The 21,320-nt window shown below is 53.5% G+C and overlaps 1 protein-coding gene across 1 annotated transcript in view; it reads right to left on the minus strand.

Annotated features, from left to right (window-relative positions):
* Positions 1–2,603: 2,603 nt before the first annotated feature.
* LOC140408231 (uncharacterized) overlaps positions 2,604–21,320 on the minus strand; it is a 62,139-nt gene continuing 43,422 nt past the window's right edge. The window contains exon 9 of the mRNA XM_072495163.1: positions 2,604–2,823. Within this exon, the coding sequence (XP_072351264.1) occupies positions 2,604–2,823 (220 nt within the window). The remainder of the gene's footprint in view (positions 2,824–21,320) is intronic.

A 21,320-nucleotide genomic window follows, 5' to 3' on the forward strand; every position in this document is an offset into this window, starting at 1 on the left:
GATCTTCTACAGCAAGTATAGTAAGTGAAGGCAAACAATTAGTGCATTAAGTGGGCACAATAGGTTTCTCCAGCACTAGAATTCGACCCAAAGCACCAAATAGGCCCAGTAATTATCTGTTGAGAACAGGCATACTCTCTGATTTAAACCTTAACAAGGCTCCAACTGCACAGTTAATAGTGCTAATCAATCCCAGACAGAATGATTTTCATTAATTAGCTGCGCTGCATTTTTGGGATGAAAATTTAAAAGATATTTTCCGTCTGTTCTTTTTGACCTAATGTGGTTATTGTGCTTCCCAAACCCAGTCCATGGCTCACCAGTCTCATTTCTTTCTCTTGCGTCATTAAAGATATGGGATAACTATCGCCTGCAATATTGAATGACTTGTACTCGGGATTTGAGATCTGGGCTGCAATTAGCCACAGTGATGGGCAGAAGTCCTGCTTTGCCCACCTCTGCCACTCAAATGGGTATGTGTGAAATGTTTTAATTTCAGTTATCTGCCAAGATAGGAAGAAGGTCTTGGGTGCAGTGGACATCACTACCTCTGGGCCAGAAGCTCTGGGTTCAAGTCCCACTTCAGAATTTCATGGTCAGATCTCCCCAACAACATTTATCCCCCCCAGCAATGTGTTCACCCCCCTAACAGTATTCACCACCCCGTATCAAGGATCACCCCTGCAATAATATTCTTTGCCCCCCCCACCCCCAGCAATCTGCAGCCCCCAGCAATGTTCACAACATCTAGCAATGTTCACCTCCAGCAATGTTCACCCCCCCTCCACAACGATGTTCACCCACTACCCCAACCTCCTACCCCCCCCCCCCCCCCCCAGCAATGCACACCATCCCAACTTCCCAGCACTGTTCACCCCCCTCCCCACTCCACCCTGGCAGCACTGGGCACCCCCACCAGCAATGTTCACCCCCCCCCCCCCCCGGGGCAATGTTCACCCACTCCCCACACACAGCACTGGTCATCCTCACGCAGCATTGGTTACTCCCACCAGCAATGTCCACCCCCAACAATGTTCACCATTCCACCAGAAATGTTCGCCAGCTCCTCAGCAATGTTCACCCCCCCCCTCCCTCCCCCCTCACAGCAATGGTCACTTCCACCAACAATGTTCATCCCCCAACAGGGCGGCAGGGTAGCACAAGTGTCTAGCACTGTGGCTTCACAGCGCCAGGGTCCCAGGTTCGATTCCCTGCTGGGTCACTGTCTGTGCGGAGAACGCATGTTCTCCCCGTGTCTGCGTTCGTCTCCGGTGCTCCCGGGTTTCCTCCCACAGTCCCAAAGACATGGATTGGCCATGCTAAATTGCCCTTAGTGTCCAAAAAGGTTAGGAAGGGTTATTGAGTTACAGGGATAGGGTGGAAGTGAGGCTTAAGTGGGTCGGTGCAGACTCGATGGGCCGAATGGCCTCCTTCTGCACTGTATGTTCGATGTTCCATGTTCTATGTAATATACACCCCCAACAATGTTCACTATTATGGACGACATGGTAGCACAGTTGCTTCACAGCTCCAGGGTCCCAGGTTGATTCCTGGCTTGGGTCACTGTCTGTGTGGAGTCTGCACGTTCTCCCCGTGTGTGCCTGGGTTTACTCCGGGTGCTCCGGTTTCCTCCCGCACTCCAAAGATGTGCAGGTTAGGTGGATTGGCCATGCTAAATTGCCCTTAGTATCCAAAAAGGTTAGGTGGGTTACGGGGATAGGGTGGAGGTGTGGGCTTAAGTCGGGCACTCTTTCCAAGGCCGGTACAGACTCAATGGGCCGAGTGGCCTCCTTCTGCACTGTAAATTCTATGATTCCCCAGGCAATGTTCCTCAGCTCCTTCGCAATGTACCTCCCCCCCCACCTCCCACAGCATTGGTCACCTCCACCAGCAATGCTCACCCCCAACCGCCCAATAATATTTAACCCCAAACCCCCGCCCCCCCTCCAGCAATATTTATCCAATTCCCCCCAGCAAAGTTCACTGCTCCCCAAAAATGTCACCCTACCTGCGGTAAAGTTTACTCTCTCCACATGCCCCCACAACACCGCATGGTCCCCATTCTGCACACACACACAGCCAGGGATCTTCAATTCACTCCATGTTCCCCTGGACAGTGCTTGTCTACTCCTGTACCCTCTCTCCCGACTCACATTCCAGAATTCCTGGGAGTGAACACTGCCGAGTGAGGGGCTTTGGGAAATTCTAGGGATGTTGGGTTGTGTGAACATTGTCGGGGGTGAGGGGCATAATGGAGGGGATGGCCACTATCGGGTGAGGGAGTGGGGTGAACATTGTTGGTGCATACAAATTATTCAAAGATTCACAACCTCTTCTAAGTGAATGAATTTCTACTCATCTCACTCCTAAATGATCAGCCCCTTATCCTGAGACTGCGCCCCTGGGTTCAAGATTCCCCAGCCAGGGGAAAACAGACTCTCAGTGTAGGGTCTCAGGCTGTAGACAAGATAGCAGGTTTGAGAACTGAAGATACTCTTTAGTTTATGATTCAGTTTTGAGTTCTGATAAAGGGTTAAAGTTGCAATGATAACCTACATTTCTTTATCAGTGCAGTCTTTTTACCTCCAGAAAGAATTTTCCACTTACTTTGATTGCTGATCTGCTTCTATGCATGTCCTTGGTAGCTCCGTTCCTGAGGCCTTCCCAGAGGTGCTGTCAGCAGTCAGGTACTCCCTGTCACGTACCGCTTGCTCCTGGTAAACAACTAGCTCGTCCTCCTTGGCTGTCTCTAGCCCCTCTGGAAGATATTTACACTGTGCATATAGTTTCGAGGGACATTCCTGAAGATTTATTGATGGCATCCTACAGATTAAAATGCTAAATGTTATCACGAGAGGCACATTTAGAGGCTGAGCAAGGACTATGAGCAGGAAGCGTCACATGTCCCACATATTGGGAATTTCATGGCAGTTTCATCATGTGTGTGAGCAGTAGTCACTTCCTTCGGACAATAGTTATTTGGAACAAAGAACAAAGTAACAAAGAAAAGTACAGCACAGGAACAGGCCCTTCGGCCCTCCAAGCCCGTGCCGACCATGCTGCCCGACTAAACTACAATCTAGTTGGGGCAGCACGGTAGCATTGTGGATAGCACAATTGCTTCACAGCTCCAGGGTCCCAGGTTCGATTCCGGCTTGGGTCACTGTCTGTGTGGAGTCTGCACATCCTCCCCGTGTGTGCGTGGGTTTCCTCCGGGTGCTCCGGTTTCCTCCCACAGTCCAAAGATGTGCAGGTTAGGTGGATTGGCCATGATAAAATTGCCCTTAGTGTCCAAAATTGTCCTTAGTGTTGTGTGGGGTTACTGGGTTATGGGGATAGGGTGGAGGTGTTGACCTTGGGTAGGGTGCTTTTTCTCCAAGAGCCGGTGCAGACTTGATGGGCCGAATGGCCTCCTTCTGCACTGTAAATTCTATGATATCTATGAATCTTCTACACTTCCTGGGTCCGTATCCCTCTATTCCCATCCTATTCATGTATTTGTCAAGATGCCCCTCAAATGTCACTATCGTCCCTGCTTCCACCACCTCCTCCGGCAGCGGGTTCCAGGCACCCACTACCCTCTGTGTAAAAAAACTTGCCTCATACATCTACCCTAAACCTTGCCCCTCACACCTTAAACCTATGCCCCCTAGTAATTGACCCCTGGACTTCCGGTTGTGGCTATGCGGAGCTAAGTCGCACGTTCGGTAGCTCCCGCTTGGAATGGACTTTTGGGCTCTTTTCAGGGCACCCAATGGCATTTTTTTGACATTTCCCGGTGTGGGAAGAAGACTGCAGCATTCCCCCGACAGTGTATGGCTTGGACCAGGAGCGGGGCGACTAAATGAAAAATGATAATCGCTTATTGTCACAAGTAGGCTTCAAATGAAGTTACTGTGAAAAGCGGTGGTGGTGAAAAAAGTGGTGGTGAAGCAAAAGAAAGTGCGAGGGAAGAAGAGCAAGATGGCGGCGGGCGGGGACCAGGCAGCGTGGATGCAGTGGGCGCAGGAGCAGCAGCGGGTTATCCAGCAACTGCTTCAGGGAGCTCAAAGCGGACCTGCTGGAGCCGATGAAGGCTTCTATTGATAAGCTGCTGGAGACCAGACGGCCCAGGGGGTGGCGATCCCCAAGGTCCGACAAAAGATCTCAGATAAGGACTTCCGGGTGTGGCTATGCAGAGCTCGGTCGCATATTTGGTAGCTCCCGCTTGGAACGGACTTTTGGGCTCTTTTACAGGGCCCACACGGCATTTGTTTGACATTTCCCGGTGTGGGAAGAAGACTGCAACATTCCCCTGAAAGTGTCCCCCAGGAATGTTATGTCTTTTGGCTACCTGACCCGGCAGAAACAGTAAAAGATTTGTCTGCAAAAGGATAAACAGGGCCTCTTCCAGCATGCAGGCGGGGGAAGGGCAAGCTTAAAGCTGCAAACTGACCTGAGGGCCTTTATCAAAAGTGAATTCTAACAGCAGAGGGAACAACTGTGAAAAGATCTCACCAAGGCCACTGAAGAAGCGAGGACGAGGCTTCCGGTGGCGGCCATGGAGGAGTATGTCGCGCATTCGGCAGCTCTCGTCTGGAACGGACTCTTAGACCTTTTTCAGGAGTTTCCACAGACATTTTGGGCAGATTGGTGAAGCGAACACTGCCAAAAGGATTCCCTCTCGAGACTTCCGGTTGCGGCTATGCGGAGCTAAGTTGCACATTCGGCAGCTCCCGCAAAAATGGAATTTTGGGCTCATTTCAGGGCCCCCAAGGGCACTTTTTCGACGTTCCCCGGTGTGGGAAGGGAGTTAATAATAGCTCCCCGTCAGTATATGGCTTTAACTAGGAGCGGGGTGACAAAAAAGGTGGTGGTGGACCAGAAGAAGGGAGGGAAGAAGGACAAAATGGCGGCGGGCATAGACCAGGCAGCGTGGAGGCAGTGGGCGGAGGAGCAACAGGAGGGTATCCAGCGCTGGCCTCAGAGAGATTATAACGGACCTGCTAGAGCCAATGAAGGTTTCTATTGATAAGCTGCTGGAGACATAGAGGAGGGTGTGCCACACAATGGGAGGAGTCGAAGGGGAGGCGGGAGTGGCCGGGGTCAGCAGGAGTCAGCTGACTTGCGGAAGTGCAATGGGGGGGAGTAAACCAGCTAGGATGGGTCCTAGCCGGGGAGGGGGGGAGGGGGGGGGGGGGGGGGTGGCGGTGGAATCGAGTTTGCTGCTGCTAAGATCAAGGAGGAGCTGGAGCGAGTGGGGTGGGTCGAGACGGGGGAAACGGGCCGGGTGTCGGGTGCGGGCGAGTGGCTGCCCGAGGAGGGGACATGGCTAGTCGGCGGGGGGAGGGGGGCAGGTAGCCCCCTGATCCGGCTGATAACCTGAAATGTAAGGGGACTGAATGGGCTGGTTAAGCGGGCCCGCGTGTTCGCGCACCTGAAGGGGCTCAAGGCGGATGTGGTTATGCTCCAGGAGACACACCTGATGGTGGCAGGCCAGATAAGACTGAGGAAAGTGTGGGTAGGTCAGGTGTTTCACTCGGGGCTAGATGCCAAAAATCGAGGGGTGCCGATCTTGGTGGGAAAGAAGGTGTTATTCGAGGCGTCGAGCAATGTGGCAAATAATGGCGGTAGGTACATATGGTAAGTGGTAAGTTGCAGGGAGAGAGGGTGGTACTGGTCAATGTGTATGCTCCGAACTGGGACGATGCGGGTTTTATGCGGCGTATGTTGGGTCGGATCCCAGACTTGGAAGTTGGGGGCCTGATAATGGGGGGAGACTTTAACACGGTGTTGTATCCTGCACTGGATCGCTCCAGGTCTAGGACGGGTAGGAAGCTGATGGCGGCTAGAGTGTTGAGGGGATTTATGGACCAAATGGGAGGGGTGGACCCTTGGAGATTTGCAAGGCCGGGGGCTAGGGAATTTTCATTCTTCTCACATGTCCATAAGGCTTATTCTCGAATCGACTTTTTCGTTTTGAGTAGGGCGCTGATAGCGAGAGTAGAGGATACCGAGTATTCGGCAATAGCCATTTCGGACCACGCCCCGCATTGGGTGGACTTGGAGATGGGGGAGGAGAGGGACCAGCGCCCACTGTGGCGCTTGGAGGTGGGGCTGTTGGCGGACGAGGAGGTGAGCGATCGGGTCCGAGGAAGTATAGAGAGATACTTGGAGACCAACGACAACGGGGAGGTCCGAGTGGGGATGGTATGGGAGGCACTGAAGGCGGTGGTGAGGAGAGAGCTGATCTCCATCAGGGCCCACAAGGAGCGGAGGGAACGGGGGGGAGAGGGACAGGCTGGTGGGGGAGATGGTGAGGGTGGACAGGAGGTATGCGGAAGAACCTGAGGAAGGATTGTTGAGGAAGAGGCGCAGCCTCCAGGCCGAATTCGACCTGGTGACCACCAGGAAGGCGGAGGTGCAGTGGAGGAAGGCCCAGGGGGGCGGTCTACGAATATGGGGAAAAGGCAAGCCGGATGCTGGCGCATCAGCTTCGGAAGCGGGCCGCAGCTAGGGAGATCGGGGGAGTTAAGGACAGGGGAGGGAGTGTGGTGCGGAGTGGGGTTGGCATCAATGGGGTCTTCAGGGACTTCTACGAGGAATTGTACCGATCCGAGCCCCCACGGGAGGAGGGAGGGATGGGCCAAGGGGACAAGGATCCCCTGCAATGTGGGTCTTACAGATCGATTTCCTTGCTAAATGTAGATGCCAAGGTGCCGGCGAAGGTCTTAGCCACGAGGATTGAGGATTGTGTGCCGCAGATCATCCATGAAGACCAGACGGGGTTTGTGAAGGGGAGACAGTTGAACGCGAATGTGCGGAGGCTTTTGAACGTTATCATGATGCCGGCGAGGGAGGGGGAGGCGGAGATAGTGGTGGCGATGGACGCTGAGAAAGCCTTCGATAGGGTAGAGTGGGGGTACCTGTGGGTGGTGCTGAAGAGGTTCGGGTTTGGGGAGGGGTTTGTCAGGTGGGTTAGGCTGTTGTATGAGGTCCCGATGGCGAGTGTGGCCACAAATAGGAGGAGGTCCGATTACTTTCGGTTGTACCGAGGGACGAGACAGGGGTGTCCCCTGTCCCCACTGCTCTTCGCACTGGCGATTGAACCCCTGGCTATGGCACTGAGAGAGTCGAGGAACTGGTGGGGGTTGGTGCGGGTTGGGGAGGAGCATAGGGTGTCGCTTTATGCGGACGACCTGCTGCTGTATGTGGCGGACCCGGTGGGAGGAATGCCAGAGGTAATGAGGATCCTTAGGGAATTCGGGGACTTTTCGGGGTACAAGCTCAATATGGGGAAGAGCGAGCTGTTCGTAGTTCAGCTAGGGGTCCAGGAGAGGGGGATTGGCGAGCTCCCACTAAAAAGGGCGGAGAGGAGTTTCAGATATTTGGGTGTCCAGGTGGCCAGGAGCTGGGGGGCCCTGCATAGGCTTAACTTTACAAGGCTGGTGGAGCAAATGGAGGAGGAGTTCAAGCGGTGGGACGCATTGCCGCTGTCCCTGGCGGGTAGGGTGCAGTCAATCAAAATGACGGTGCTCCCAAGGTTTTTGTTCCTGTTCCAGTGCCTCCCCGTGTTTATCCCGAAGGCTTTTTTCAGGCGGGTTAACCGGAGTATAATGGGGTTTGTGTGGGCGCGAGGGACTCCGAGGGTGAGAAGGGTGTTCCTGGAGTGGAGTAGAGATAGGGGGGGGCTGGCGCTGCCCAACCTCTGTGGGTACTACTGGGTCGCCAATGCGACAATGGTGCGCAAGTGGGTGATGGAGGGGGCTGCATGGAAGAGGCTGGAGACGGCGTCCTGTGTGGGTACGAGTCTGGGGGCGCTGGCAACGGCGCCGCTGCCGCTCCCTCCAAGGAGGTATACCACGAGCCCGGTGGTGGTGGCGGCCCTCAAAATTTGGGGGCAGTGGAGGTGGCATAGGGGGGAAGTTAGGGCCTCGGCGTGGACCCCATTACGGGGGAACCACCGGTTTGCCCCAGGAAGAACAGGTGGAGGGTTTTTGGGGTGGCACAGGGTAGGGATACGAAAGTTGGGGGACCTGTTTGTGGACGGGAAGTTCGCGAGCTTGTGTGAGCTGGAGGAGAAGTACAGGCTCCCCCCGGGGAACACCTTCAGGTACTTACAGGTAAGGGCGTTTGCCAGACGGCAGGTGGTGGAATTCCCACGGCTGCTGTCACACACAGTACAGGACAGGGTGCTCTCGGGGGGGTGGGTGGGAGTGGGGAAGATCTCGGAAACTTACCAGGTGATGCAGGAGGAGGAGGAGGCCTCGGTGGAGGAGCTGAAAGGTAAGTGGGAGGAGGAGTTGGGGGAGGAGATCGAGGAGGGGACTTGGGCAGATGCCCTAGGGAGGGTGAACTCTTCCTCTTCGTGCACGAGGCTCAGCCTCATACAGTTTAAGGTGCTGCACAGGGCACACATGACCGGGACAAGGATGAGCCGGTTTTTTGGGGGTGAGGACAGGTGTGTTATGTGCTCAGGGAGCCCAGCAAACGACACCCATATGTTCTGGGTATGCCCAGCGCTGGAGGAATTTTGGAAGGGCGTAGCGAGGACGGTGTCGAGGGTGGTAGGATCCAGGGTCAAACCGGGCTGGGGGCTCGCAATATTTGGGGTGGCAGAGGAGCCGGGAATGCAGGAGACGAAAGAGGCCGGAATTCTGGCCTTTGCGTCCCTGGTAGCCCGGCGAAGGATTCTCCTTCAGTGGAAAGATACGAGGCCCCCAAGCGTGGAATCCTGGATCAGCGATATGGCAGGGTTCATTAAATTGGAGAGGGTGAAATTCGCCTTGAGAGGATCGGTACAAGGGTTCTTTAGGCGGTGGCAACTGATCTTAGACTTTCTGGCAGAACGATAGACATTGGTCAATGGCAGCTGCAGCTCGGGGGGGGGGGGGGGGGTGGGGGGGGGGGGGTGGAGGTGGGTTACTTTATTTTTGTTTATGTTATTTACACTGGAAGGGCCTGAGGGGGTGTATACACCTGTTGTCTTAAGTCGGGGTGTTAATGTTAATTTATTATTTAGGTACAGGGGGGGAGGGGTTTGGGGGGTTGCTTTTTTAGATTGTGTTTTGTATTTAACCCTGTTGGGTTCTTTTTTCTTTCTCATTTTGTTATTGATATTTTATGAAAACCTTTAATAAAAATTATTTTTTCAAAAAGATCTCAGATAACGAGGACGAGATCTTAGGCCTAGCGGTAAAGGTGGAGGCGTACGAGGCGCTCCACAAGAAATGGCAGGAACGGTTCGAGGAGATGGAGAATTGGTCGAGGTGGAAGAATCTATGGATCCTGGGCCTCCCGGAGGGGCTGGAGGGGTCGGACGTGGGGGCCTATGTGGTCACCATGTTAAACTCGCTGTTGGGAGCGGGGTCCTTCCAGGGGCCCCTGGAGCTGGAAGGGGCCCATAGAGTGCTGGCGAGGAGGCCCAAGGCTAATGAGCCGCCGCAGGTGGTGTTGGTGCGGTTTCATCGGTTCGCTGATCGGGAGTGCGTACTCAGGTGGGCCAAGAAAGAGAGGAGCAGCAGGTGGGAGAATGCGGAGGTTCGAGTATATCAGGACTGGAGCGCGGAGGTGGCGAAGAAGAGGGCCGGGTACAACCGGGCGAAGGCGGTGCTGCACAGGAAGGGGGTGAAGTTTGGCATGCTGCAGCCGACGCGTCTGTGGGTCAGCTACAGGGACCGGCACCATTATTTTGAGTCCCCGGAGGAGGCGTGTGTCTTTGTTCAGGTCGAGAAGCTGGGCACGAACTGAGGGTCGGGATGGGGGGTCGGGCGTGGGGATGGTCGGGGATTGCTGTTGTTGTGTTACATTTTGAGGGGGGGGGTTCTTTGTTCGTGTTCAGTTTTGGTTCGGTGTGGGTGGTTAGGGTGGGTTGGGCATTGTTTTGTTTGGGTCTGTCGGGTGGGCTCTTGGAGGGGGACAAGTAAACGGAGTTGTGGGTGGATGGCGGTATGGGGGGATGGGGCCCCGCGGGGGAGGGGGAGGCCCGAGTCAGGGGTGAGGGGACTGGGCCTGTAAAGGGAGCTGCGACAGAGGAGGAGGGGCCGGGTAGGTGGAAAGCGCGGGCTTTTTCCCGCGCTGAAGGCTGGAGGGGGCGGAGCCGGGGCGGGGAAGCGTGGGTTTTTTCCCACGCTTGGGATGGAAGGGGGAGGCGGAGAGCCTGCTGTTGGGTAATGAAGGGGGAGGGGAAGTCCCACAATGGGAGGAGTCGAAGGAGAGGCGGGAGCAGCCGGGGTCAGCAGGAGTCAGCTGACTTGTGGGAGTGCAATGGGGGGAGCAGCAGCTAGGAGGGGTCTGCCGCCGTGGGGAACGGGCCAGGTGTGGGGTGCGGGCGCATGGCTGGCCAAGGATGGGTTATGGCTAGTCGGTGGGGGAGGGGGGCGGGTAGCCCCCCGATCCGGCTCATAACCTGGAACGTAAGTCGGCTGAACGGGCCGGTTAAGCGGGCCTGGGTGTTCGCACACCTGAAGGGGCTGAAGGCGGATGTGGTCATGCTCCAGGAGACACACCTGAAGACCAGGTAAGATTGAGGAAGGGGTGGGTAGGTCAGGTGTTTCATTCGGGGCTGGATGCCAAAAATCGGGGGGTGGCGATCTTGGTGGGAAAGAGGGTGTCGTTCGAGGCGTCGAGCATTGTGACAGATAATGGCGGCAGGTACGTATTGGTAAGTGGTAAGCTGCAAGGGGAAAGGGTCAACGTGTACGCCCCGAACTGGGACGATGCGGGTTTTATGCGGCGCATGTTGGGTCGGATCCCGGACTTGGAAGTGGGGGGCCTGATAATGGGGGGGACTTTAACATGGTGTTGGATCCGGCACTGGATTGCTCCAGGTCTAGGACGTGCAGGAGGCCGGCGGCGGCTAGAGTACTGAGGGGGTTTATGGACCAGATGGGAGGGGTGGATCCTTGGAGATTTGCAAGGCCGGGGGCTAGAGAATTTTCATTCTTTTCGCACGTTCATAAGGCCTAATCCCGGATCGACTTTTTTGTTATGAGCAGGGCGCTGATAGCGAGAGTAGAGGATATCGAGTACTCGGCGATAGCCATTTCGGATCACGCCCCGCATTGGGTAGACCTAGAACTGGGGAAGGAGAGGGACCAGCGCCCATTGTGGCGCTTGGAGTTGGGGCTGTTGGTGGACGAGGAGCTGAGCGAGCGGGTCCGAAGAAGCATAGAGAGATACCTGGAGGCCAACGATAACGGGGCGGTCCGAGTGGGGATGGTCTGGGAGGCGCTGAAGGCGGTGGTTAGGGGAGAGCTGATCTCCATTAGGGCCCACAAGGAGAGCAGAGAGCAGAGGGAGAAGGAGAGGCTGGTGGGGGAGGTGGTGAGGGTAGACAGGAGGTATGTGGAGGTGCCGGAGGAGGGACTGTTGAGGGAGAGGCGTAGCCTCCAGGCCGAATTCAACCTGTTGACCACCAGGAAGGCGGAGGCGCAGTGGAGAAAGGCCCAGGGGGCGATTTATGAATATGGGGAAAAGGCAAGTCGGATGCTGGTGCATCAGCTTCGGAAGCGGGATGCAGCTCGGGAGATTGGGGGAATCAAGGATGGGTGGGGGTGGGTGGGGTGGGGGAGTGTGGTGTGGAGTGGGGTTGGCATCAATGCGGTCTTCAGTGACTTTTATGAGGAAATGTATCGGTCCGAGCCCCCACTGGAGGAGGGAGGGATTGGCCGCTTTCTGGACCAATTGAAGTTCCCGAAGGTGGAGGAGGGACTGGTGGCGGGATTAGGGGCCCCAATTGGGTTGGAGGAGCTGGCCAAAGGGATAGGGAGCATGAAGGCTGGGAAGGCACCGGGGCCGGACGGTTTCCTGGTCGAATTTTACAAAAAATATGTGGACCTGTTGGGCCCGTTGCTGGTTAGGATCTTCAGGCAGGGAGGTGGGGGGGGGGGGGGGGGGGGGGGGGGGGGGGGGGGGGGGGGGGGTGGGGGGGGGCATTGCCCCCGACGATGTCCCGGGCACTGATCTCCTTGATCCTGAAGCGGGACAAGGATCCCCTGCAGTGTGGGTCTTACAGGCCGATTTCATTGTTAAATGTAGATGCCAAGTTGCTGGCGAAGGTCTTAGCCACGTGAATGGAGGATTGTGTGCTGCAGGTCATCCACGAAGACCAGACAGGGTTTGTGAAGGGGAGGCAGTTGAACGCGAATGTGCAGAGGCTCCTGAACGTTATTATGATGCCAGCGAGGGAGGGGGAGGCGGAGATAGTGGCGGCGATGGACGCTGAGAAGGCCTTCGATAGAGTGGGGTACTTGTGGGAGGTGCTGAAGAGGTTCGGGTTTGGGGAGGGGTTTATCAGGTGGGTTCGGCTGTTGTACAAGGTCCCGATGGCGAGTGTGGCCACGAACAAGACGAGGTCTGAGTACTTTCGGTTGCATCGAGGGACGAGGCAGGGGTGTCCCTTGTCCCCCCTGCTCTTCGCGCTGGCAATTGAACCCCTGGCTATGGCACTGAGGGAGTCGAGGACCTGGAGGGGGCTGGTGCGGGGTGGGGAGGAGCATACGGTGTTGTTCTATGCAGACGACTTGCTGCTATATGTGGTGGACCCGGTTTGGGGAATGCCGGAGGTAATGAGGATCCTCAGGGAGTTCGGGGATTTCTCAGGGTACAAGCTCAACATGGGGAAGAGCGAGTTGTTTGTGGTTCACCCAGGGGACCAGGAGAGGGGGATTGGCGAGCTCCCACTAAAAAGGGCGAAGAGGAGCTTCAGGTATTTGGGGGTCCAGGTGGCTAAGAGCTGGGGGGCCCTGCATAGACTTAATTTCACGAGGCTGGTGGAGCAAATGGAGGAGAAGTTTAAGAGGTGGGACGCGTTGCTGGCGGGTAGGGTGCAGTAAGTCAAGGTGACGGTGCTCCCAAGGTTTTTGTTCCTGTTCCAGTGCCTCCCCATTCTTATCCCGAAGGCCTTCTTTAGGCGGGTCAACAGGAGCATAACGGGGTTTGTGTGGGGGCGAGGGACTCCCGAGGGTGAGAAGGGTGTTCCTGGAGCGGAATAGGGATGGGGATGGGGCTGGCGCTGCCCAACCTCTGTTGGTACTACTGGGCCGCCAATGCGGCGATGGTGCGCAAGTGGGTGATGGAGGGGGAGGAGGCGGCATGGAAGAGGCTGGAGACGGCGTCTTGTGAGGGTACGAGTCTGGAGGCGCTGGCAAAGGCGCCGCTGCCTCTCCCTCCAATGAGGTATGCCACGAGCCCGGTGGTGGCGGCTGCCCTCAAAATTTGGGGGTAATGGATGCGGCACAGGGGGGAAGTGGGGGCCTCGGTGTGGACCCCGATATGGGCAGCATACCAGGTGATGCAGGAGGAGGAGGAGGCCTCGGTGGAGGAGCTGAAAGGTAAGTGGGAAGAGGAGTTGGGGGAGGAGATCAAGGAGGGGACTTGGGCAGATGCCCTAGGGAGGGTGAACTCTTCCTCTTCGTGCACGAGGCTCAGCCTCATACAGTTTAAGGTGCTGCACAGGGCACACATGACCGGGACAAGGATGAGCCGGTTTTTTGGGGGTGAGGACAGGTGTGTTATGTGCTCAGGGAGCCCAGCAAACGACACCCATATGTTCTGGGTATGCCCAGCGCTGGAGGAATTTTGGAAGGGCGTAGCGAGGACGGTGTCGAGGGTGGTAGGATCCAGGGTCAAACCGGGCTGGGGGCTCGCAATATTTGGGGTGGCAGAGGAGCCGGGAGTGCAGGAGGCGAAAGAGGCCGGAATTCTGGCCTTTGCGTCCCTGGTAGCCCAGCGAAGGATTCTCCTTCAGTGGAAAGATACGAGGCCCCCAAGCGTGGAATCCTGGATCAGCGATATGGCAGGGTTCATTAAATTGGAGAGGGTGAAATTCGCCTTGAGAGGGTCGGTACAAGGGTTCTTTAGGCGGTGGCAACCGTTCTTAGACTTTCTGGCAGAACGACAGACATTGGTCAATGGCAGCAGCAACAACCCGGGGGGGAGTGAGGGTGTTCTATTTTATTTTTTGTTTGTCTATACTGGGGGATCTGATGGGGTGTATATATTTGCTATGTTTGCTATGTGTTTCGGCGGATGTTAATATATTATTTATGTATAGGGGGGAGGGGGCACTGGGTTGTTTTGTTTTGTTTGGTATTTAATTCTATTGGGTTCCTTTTACATTTTGTTGATATTTTGTGAAAACTTTAATAAAAATTATTTTTTTTAAAAAGTAATTGACCCCTCTACGCTGGGGAAAAGCCTCTGACTATCCACTCTGTCTGTGCCCCTCATAATTTTGTAGACTTATATCAGGTCGCCCCTCAACCTCCGTCGTTCCAGTGAGAACAAACCGAGTTTATTCAACTGCTCCTCATAGCTAATGCCCTCCATACCAGGCAACATTCTGGTAAATCTCTTATGCACCCTCTCTAAAGCCTCCACATCCTTCTGGTAGTGTGGCGACCAGAATTGAACACTATACTCCAAGTGTGGCCTAACTAAGGTTCTATACAGCTGCAACATGACTTGCCAATTCTTATACTCAATGCCCCGGCCAATGAAGGCAAGCATGCCGTATGCCTTCTTGACTCCCTTCTCCACCTGTGTTGCCCCTTTCAGTGACCTGTGGACCTGTACACCTAGATCTCTCTGACTTTCAATACTCTTGAGGGTTCTACCATTCACTGTATATTCCCTACCTGCATTAGACCTTCCAAAATGCATTACCTCACATTTGTCCGGATTAAACTCCATCTGCCATCTCTCCGCCCAAGTCTCCAAACAATCTAAATCCTGCTGTATCCTCTGACAGTCCTCATCGCTATCCGCAATTCCACCAACCTTTGTGTCGTTTGCAAACTTACTAATCAGACCAGTTACATTTTCCTCCAAATCATTTCTATATACTACAACGGTCCCAGCACTGATCCCTGCGGAACACCACTAGTCACAGCCCTCCAATTAGAAAAGCATCCTTCCATTGCTACTCTCTGCCTTCTATGACCTAGCCAGTTCTGTATCCACCTTGCCAGCTCACCCCTGATCCCGTGTGACGTCACCTTTTGTACTACTCTACCATGAGGGACCTTGTCAAAGGCCTTACTGAAGTCATATAGACAACATCCACTGCCCTACCTGCATCAATCATCTTTGTGACTTCTTCGAAAAACTCTATCAAGTTAGTGAGACATGACCTCCCCTTCACAAAACCATGCTGCCTCTCACTAATACGTCCATTTGCTTCCAAATGGAAGTAGATCCTGTCTCGAAGAATTCTCTCCAGTAATTTCCCTACCACTGACGGAAGGCTCACCTGGATTATCCTTGCTCCCCTTCTAAAACAGAGGAACAACATTGGCTATTCTCCAGTCCTCCGGGACATCACCTGAAGACAGTGAGGATCCAAAGATTTCTGTCAAGGCCTCAGCAATTTCCTCTTTAGCCTCCTTCAGTATTCTGGGGTAGATCCCATCAGGCCCTGGGACTTATCTACCTTAATATTTTTCAAGACTCCCAACACCTCGTCTTTTTGGATCTCAATGTGACCCAGGCTATCTACACACCCTTCTCCAGGCTCAACATCCACCAATTTCTTCTCTTTGGTGAATACTGATGCAAAGTATTCATTTAGTCCTCTCCCATTTCCTCTGGCTCCACACATAGATTCCCTTGCCTATCCTTCAGTGGGCCAACCCTTTCCCTGGCTACCCTCTTGCTTTTTATGTACGTGTAAAAAGCCTTGGGATTTTCCTTAACCCTATTTGCCAATGACTTTTCGTGACCCCTTCTAGCCCTCCTGACTCCTTGCTTAAGTTCCTTCCTACTTTCCTTATATTCCACACAGGCTTCGTCTGTTCCCAGCCTTTTAGCCCTGACAAATGCCTCCTTTTTCTTTTTGACGAGGCCTACAATATCTCTCGTTATCCAAGGTTCCCGAAAATTGCCGTATTTATCCTTCTTCCTCACAGGAACTTGCCGGTCCTGAATTCCTTTCAACTGACACTTGAAAGCCTCCCACGTGTCAGATGTTGATTTACCCTCAAAAGTTTGCCCTTTCGAGATTATTGCAAACAAAATGTGAAATATATGTTTTACATATTGCTCAAACAGAAGCGGATTATTGTCAATTGATAACAATCATTACACTGGCCCGGATGGGGTACCCGGACGGGCACTCAGGTCTTGCGCGGATCAGCTGGCGGGGGTATTCGCAGACATCTTCAACCTCTCTTTACAACAATCTGAGGTCCCTATCTGCTTCAAGAAGACGACCATCATCCCTGTACCAAAAAAAAGCCAAGCAGCGTGCCTTAATGACTATCGCCCAGTGGCTCTGACATCCATCATCATGAAGTGCTTCGAAAGGTTAGTCATGGCACGAATCAACTCCAGCCTCCCGGATTGCCTTGATCCACTACAGTTCGCGTACCGCTGCAACAGGTCCACAGCAGACGCCATCTCCATGGCCCTGCACTCTACCCTGGAACACCGAGATAACAAAGACACCTATGTCAGACTCCTATTTATCGACTATAGCTCAGCCTTCAACACCATCATTCCTACGAAACACATCTCCAAACTCCGTGGCCTTGGCCTTGGCTCCTCCCTCTGCGACGGGATCCTGAACTTTCTAACTCACAGGCCACAATCAGTAAGGATAGGCAACAACACCTCCTCCACGATCATCCTCAACACCGGTGCCCCACAAGGCTGTGTCCTCAGCTCCCTACTGTACTCCATGTACACCTATGACTGTGTGGCTAAATTCCCCTCCAACTCGATTTTCAAATTTGCTGATGATACCACCGTAGTGGGTCGGATCGCAAACAATGACGAGACAGAGTACAGGAATGAGATAGAGAATCTGGTGAACTGGTGCGACGACAATAATCTCTCCCTCAATGTCAACAAAACAAAGGAGATTGTCATCGACTTCAGGGAGCGTAGTGGAGAACATGCCCCTGTCTACATCAATGGGAACGAAGTAGAAAGGGTCGAGAGCTTCAAGTTCTTAGGTGTCCAGATCGCCAACAACCTGTCGTGGTCCCCCCACTTTAGTTAAGAAAGCCCACCAACGACTCTACTTTCTCAGAAGACTAAGGAAATTTGGCATGTCACCTACGACTCTCACCAACTTCTACAGATGCACCACAGAAAGCATTCTTTCTGGTTGTATCACAGCTTGGTATGGTTCCTGCTCTGCCCAAAACCGCAGGAAATTACAAAAAGTCGTGAATGTAGCCCAATCCATCATGCAAACCAGCCTCCCATCCATCGACACTGTCTACAATTCCCGCTGCCTCAGGAAGGCAGCCAGCATAATTAAGGACCCCACGCACCCCGGACATACTCTCTTCCACCTTCTTCCATCAGGAAAAAGATATCAAAGTTTGAGGTCACGCACCAACCGACTCAAGAACAGCTTCTTCCTTACTGCCATCAGACTTTTGAATGGACCTACCTCGTATTAAGTTGATCTTTTCTCTACACCTTGCTATAACTGTAACATTATATTCTGCAGTCTCTCCTTCCTTCCCTATGTACGGTATGCATTGTTTGTACAGCATGCAAGAAACAATACTTTTCACTGTATACTAATACATGTGACAATAATAAATCAAACCAAATAAATCAAATCAAATATATTGCTGAAAGGAAAGGCATGGGGCTGGATTCTCAGACCCTCCGCCGGGTCGGAGAATCGCCGGGGCGCAGCGTGAATCCCGCCCCCGCCAGCTCAATTCTCCGGCACCGGGGTTTTGGCGGGGGCGGGAATTGCTCCGCACTGGTATGCGGCCGCTGGCAGCGGCCCCCCCGGCGATTCTCCAGCCCACGATGGGCCGCGTGGCCACCCGTTTTTTGCCGGTCCCGCCGGCGTAAATTAGAATAGGTCCTTACTGGCGGGACCTGGCGACGCGGACGGCCTCCGGGGTTCTCGGGGGGGCAAGGGGGGATCTGGCCCCGGGAGGTGCCCCCACGGTGGCCTGGCCCACGATTGGGGCCCACCGAACCGCGGGTGGGCCTGTGCCGTGGGGCACTCTATTCTTCCGCACCGGCGGCTGTAGCGGTCAGCCATGGCTGGTGCGGTGACAAAGCCTTCTGCGCATGTGCTGGGATCACACCAGCACACGCTGTCGCTCCCGTGCATGCGCCAATTCCCGCCGGCCGGCAGAGGCCCTTCGGCACTGGTTATCATGCCGCCAAGCCCCTTCCCCCCTGGCCGGCGCGGCGCAGACCACTCCAGGGCCCGCCTAGCCCCTGAAGGTGCAGAGGATTCAGCACCTTTGGGGCGGCCCGACGCCGGAGTGGTTCATGCCACTCCTTCCTGCCGGAGTTGCCCGCCCCGCCGATTATGGCAGAATCCTGCCCATGTTGCCAAAGCTTTCATCTTGCTCTTATCAGGACACACACAAGAATGCCAAATTTCAAACAACCGCAACAATTTGTGTTTGAAGAAAAAAGGGTGCTGAGTGATTGGCGAAGGCGTTGCCATGGAAAAAGTAAGGGGGACCTCCCAGGTAGTTTAAAAGAGGTGCATGGCTTGAACATAGTGGGTCCCTGCATACGGAGCTGTGTCACTTGGAGCCACATTACGAGCTCAACTGATTATCTTAAATTGGTTGTTAGTGTAGCTATTAGTTCACTCAGGATTGTTCAGAAATTGCTGCCCAATCAGGGAATCATATCTGACAGTAGCTGTTTTGTTTTGGGTTTTGCAGGGGCTGGTTGAATATGGTGTGTGCACTGCCTATTATGGACAACTGAAGGAACCTGCTGTTTAATTTGATCAGTCAATCTCTGGGACATGTACCTGCATCACACTAGCACAGAAATTCAGACCTGATGTGGCTCACTTGTGTGGTAGTTTGAATATCTTTTTGGACTGGTGCAGCATCCTGTTTGTGGAAAATGCCACTCGCGTAGTGACTGCATTAGCACTAGTGTGAAATGGCATGCTTAATCTGTTTTTCAAATTTCTGAGATACCTTGGGCTCGATTCTCCGATTTTGCAGCTAAGTGCCGATGACAGCATGGAAACTATGGCGTTTTACGGCACCAAAATCGGCTCCGAACCCTCACCGATCCTGGGACTGGTGAGGGGCTGGCAGCAGCGACGGGTGAAACACCCAACTCCCACCCCAAAAATGGCCGGACAATGGCCGGGTCCGTGGCCACGCATGGTGACCGTACAACATGGCATGGCTGTGAGTGGACTCGAACTGCCAAATACTGCCTCCCTTGCCACCCCCCCCACCAGTCTCCCCAGCCCTCACAGACGCACCCCCGGCCAGCAACATGGCTCCCAGCCGACTGTGGCAGCATGGACACAGTCCCCGGCTGCCACGCCGGGTTCCCGACCGCTCAGACCACGCATCCCCGCTAGCCGGGAACTCGGCCCATTGGGGGTGGAGCATCGGGGAGGGCTTTCCAAAGACGCGCCAAAGCCGTTCCAAGGGCGTGCGACGCACAACGCGATGACACCATTTTGGAGGGAGCGGTGAATAGAAAACGGGTGTCAAAATGCCGCTGCCCCCAATTTGGAAGGGATTCTCCGCCTGATCGCCGATTATGATATTGGAGTTGAGCAACGGAGAATCCCACCCCTTGTCTCTCCAGGATAATTATAGAGGTTTAACTCAGCTGGCTGGACAGCTGGTTTGTGATGCTGAGCAAGGCCAACAGTGTAGGTTCAATTCCCGTACTGACTGACGTTATTCATGAAAGCCCCGCTTTCTCAAACTTGCCCCTCGCCTGAGGTGTGGTGATCCTCAGATTAAATCACCACCAGTCAGCTCTCATCCTCAAAGGGGAGAGAAGCCTATGATCATCTGGGACGACGGCAACTTTTATTTACAAGATCGCTGATAAAGCCAATCTTATGTCATGTGGAGCTATACGAATCCCAATGTGAATGTTGACCAATGAAGGTAGGTTTGTGGGAGACAATAGTGGAGAACCCATTAGCTGATGCCTGAAATAGTTCGTCAAGGAAATGTCACATGTTAGACTGCACCATCCCAAAAGTGAATTGGAGTGTGGTATGTAAGGAAATCTTTATACATAGATGCAGATTCAAAGATTGTGAGCATATCATCTACACTTCAGAGATACACATGGGGTAGGAGGTTAGAGTTCATTTCATCAAAACATGTTTCTCATGGTAACTCATAGAAATGTTAGTGAGCACTGAACAGAAGTCTGATGTCCCGCACATCCAGACATAGGAACAGCTTCTTCCCCACAGCTACTAGACTCCTCAACGACTCCCCCTCAGACTGATCTGTTCCCTGTAAGAACACTATTCATGATGCCCTATGCTGCTCTTGCTTCAGAAGCTTTGGGACGTCCCGAGGTCAATGCACGACATAATCACATATCTTTATTGCTTGTTTGGCCCTGTTCTGCACTGTAACCAATCACTATATGTTGATGTACCATTGTCAATGTTCTCTGTCGATTATTCTTTTGTCTACTATGTACGTACTGTGTACGCTCCCTTGGCCGCAGAAAAATACTTTTCACTGTACTTCGGTACATGTGATAATAAATATTAATCAATCAATCAAACCGAGAGGTGTATGCCCAAATTTCACTCGAGGTGAAATATTGAGGGCAGAGCAGCCCAAGAAGTCCTTAAAAGTGTATTTTCCTACTCCCTTATAGTAACTACTCCGCTCCTCAAGAAGGTGGATCCCCATCACCAGTTGAGCACTAGTAAGAAATGAGGCCTTGCCAGTGTCACCTACCCGACCCCCCCGACCCCCCCTCTCCCCCACCCCCCCCTCTCTCCCCCCCCCCCCCCTCTCCTCCCCCCCCACCCCATCACAAGAGCAAATAAACAGTCAGTGTTGGTCAATCAGAACCTTGGTTGAGAATCAGAACCTTGCACACAAGGGGGTTAAGATCAGCAGCCTGTGGACCTTTCCAATGAAGGGGATTATTGTCCAACGTTTAGAGATTGCTCCCAGCACACTCGTCGCCTCCTGATTTTGGATTTGTTCCTTATGTGACAGTGCAGCACGAAGCATAGTAAATTGTGCGACAAAAACACTGAGAACCGTGACCTTTAAATCCCTGTTTGCTTAAATGATGTGAGTTTTAATTTCAATTGCACCATCACTCAATCATTTTCAGGGTCGAAATCAGGAGGTCCAAAATATAAATAGGGGCTGGTTTAGCACAGGGCTAAATCGCTGGCTTTGAAAGCAGACCAAGGCAGGCCAGCAGCACAGTTCAATTCCCGTACCAGGTGCCGGAATGTGGTGACTAGGGGCTTTTCACAGTAACTTCATTTGAAGCCTACTTGTGACAATAAGTGGTTTTCATTTCATATTTATTTTTATCAGGAAAAATCAAATAAGTGTCTCATAGAAATGGCAGAACAGAAAGAGGCCATTTGC

The sequence above is a fragment of the Scyliorhinus torazame genome, chromosome 3, assembly GCF_047496885.1.
Source record: "Scyliorhinus torazame isolate Kashiwa2021f chromosome 3, sScyTor2.1, whole genome shotgun sequence".
Taxonomy (NCBI): domain Eukaryota; kingdom Metazoa; phylum Chordata; class Chondrichthyes; order Carcharhiniformes; family Scyliorhinidae; genus Scyliorhinus; species Scyliorhinus torazame.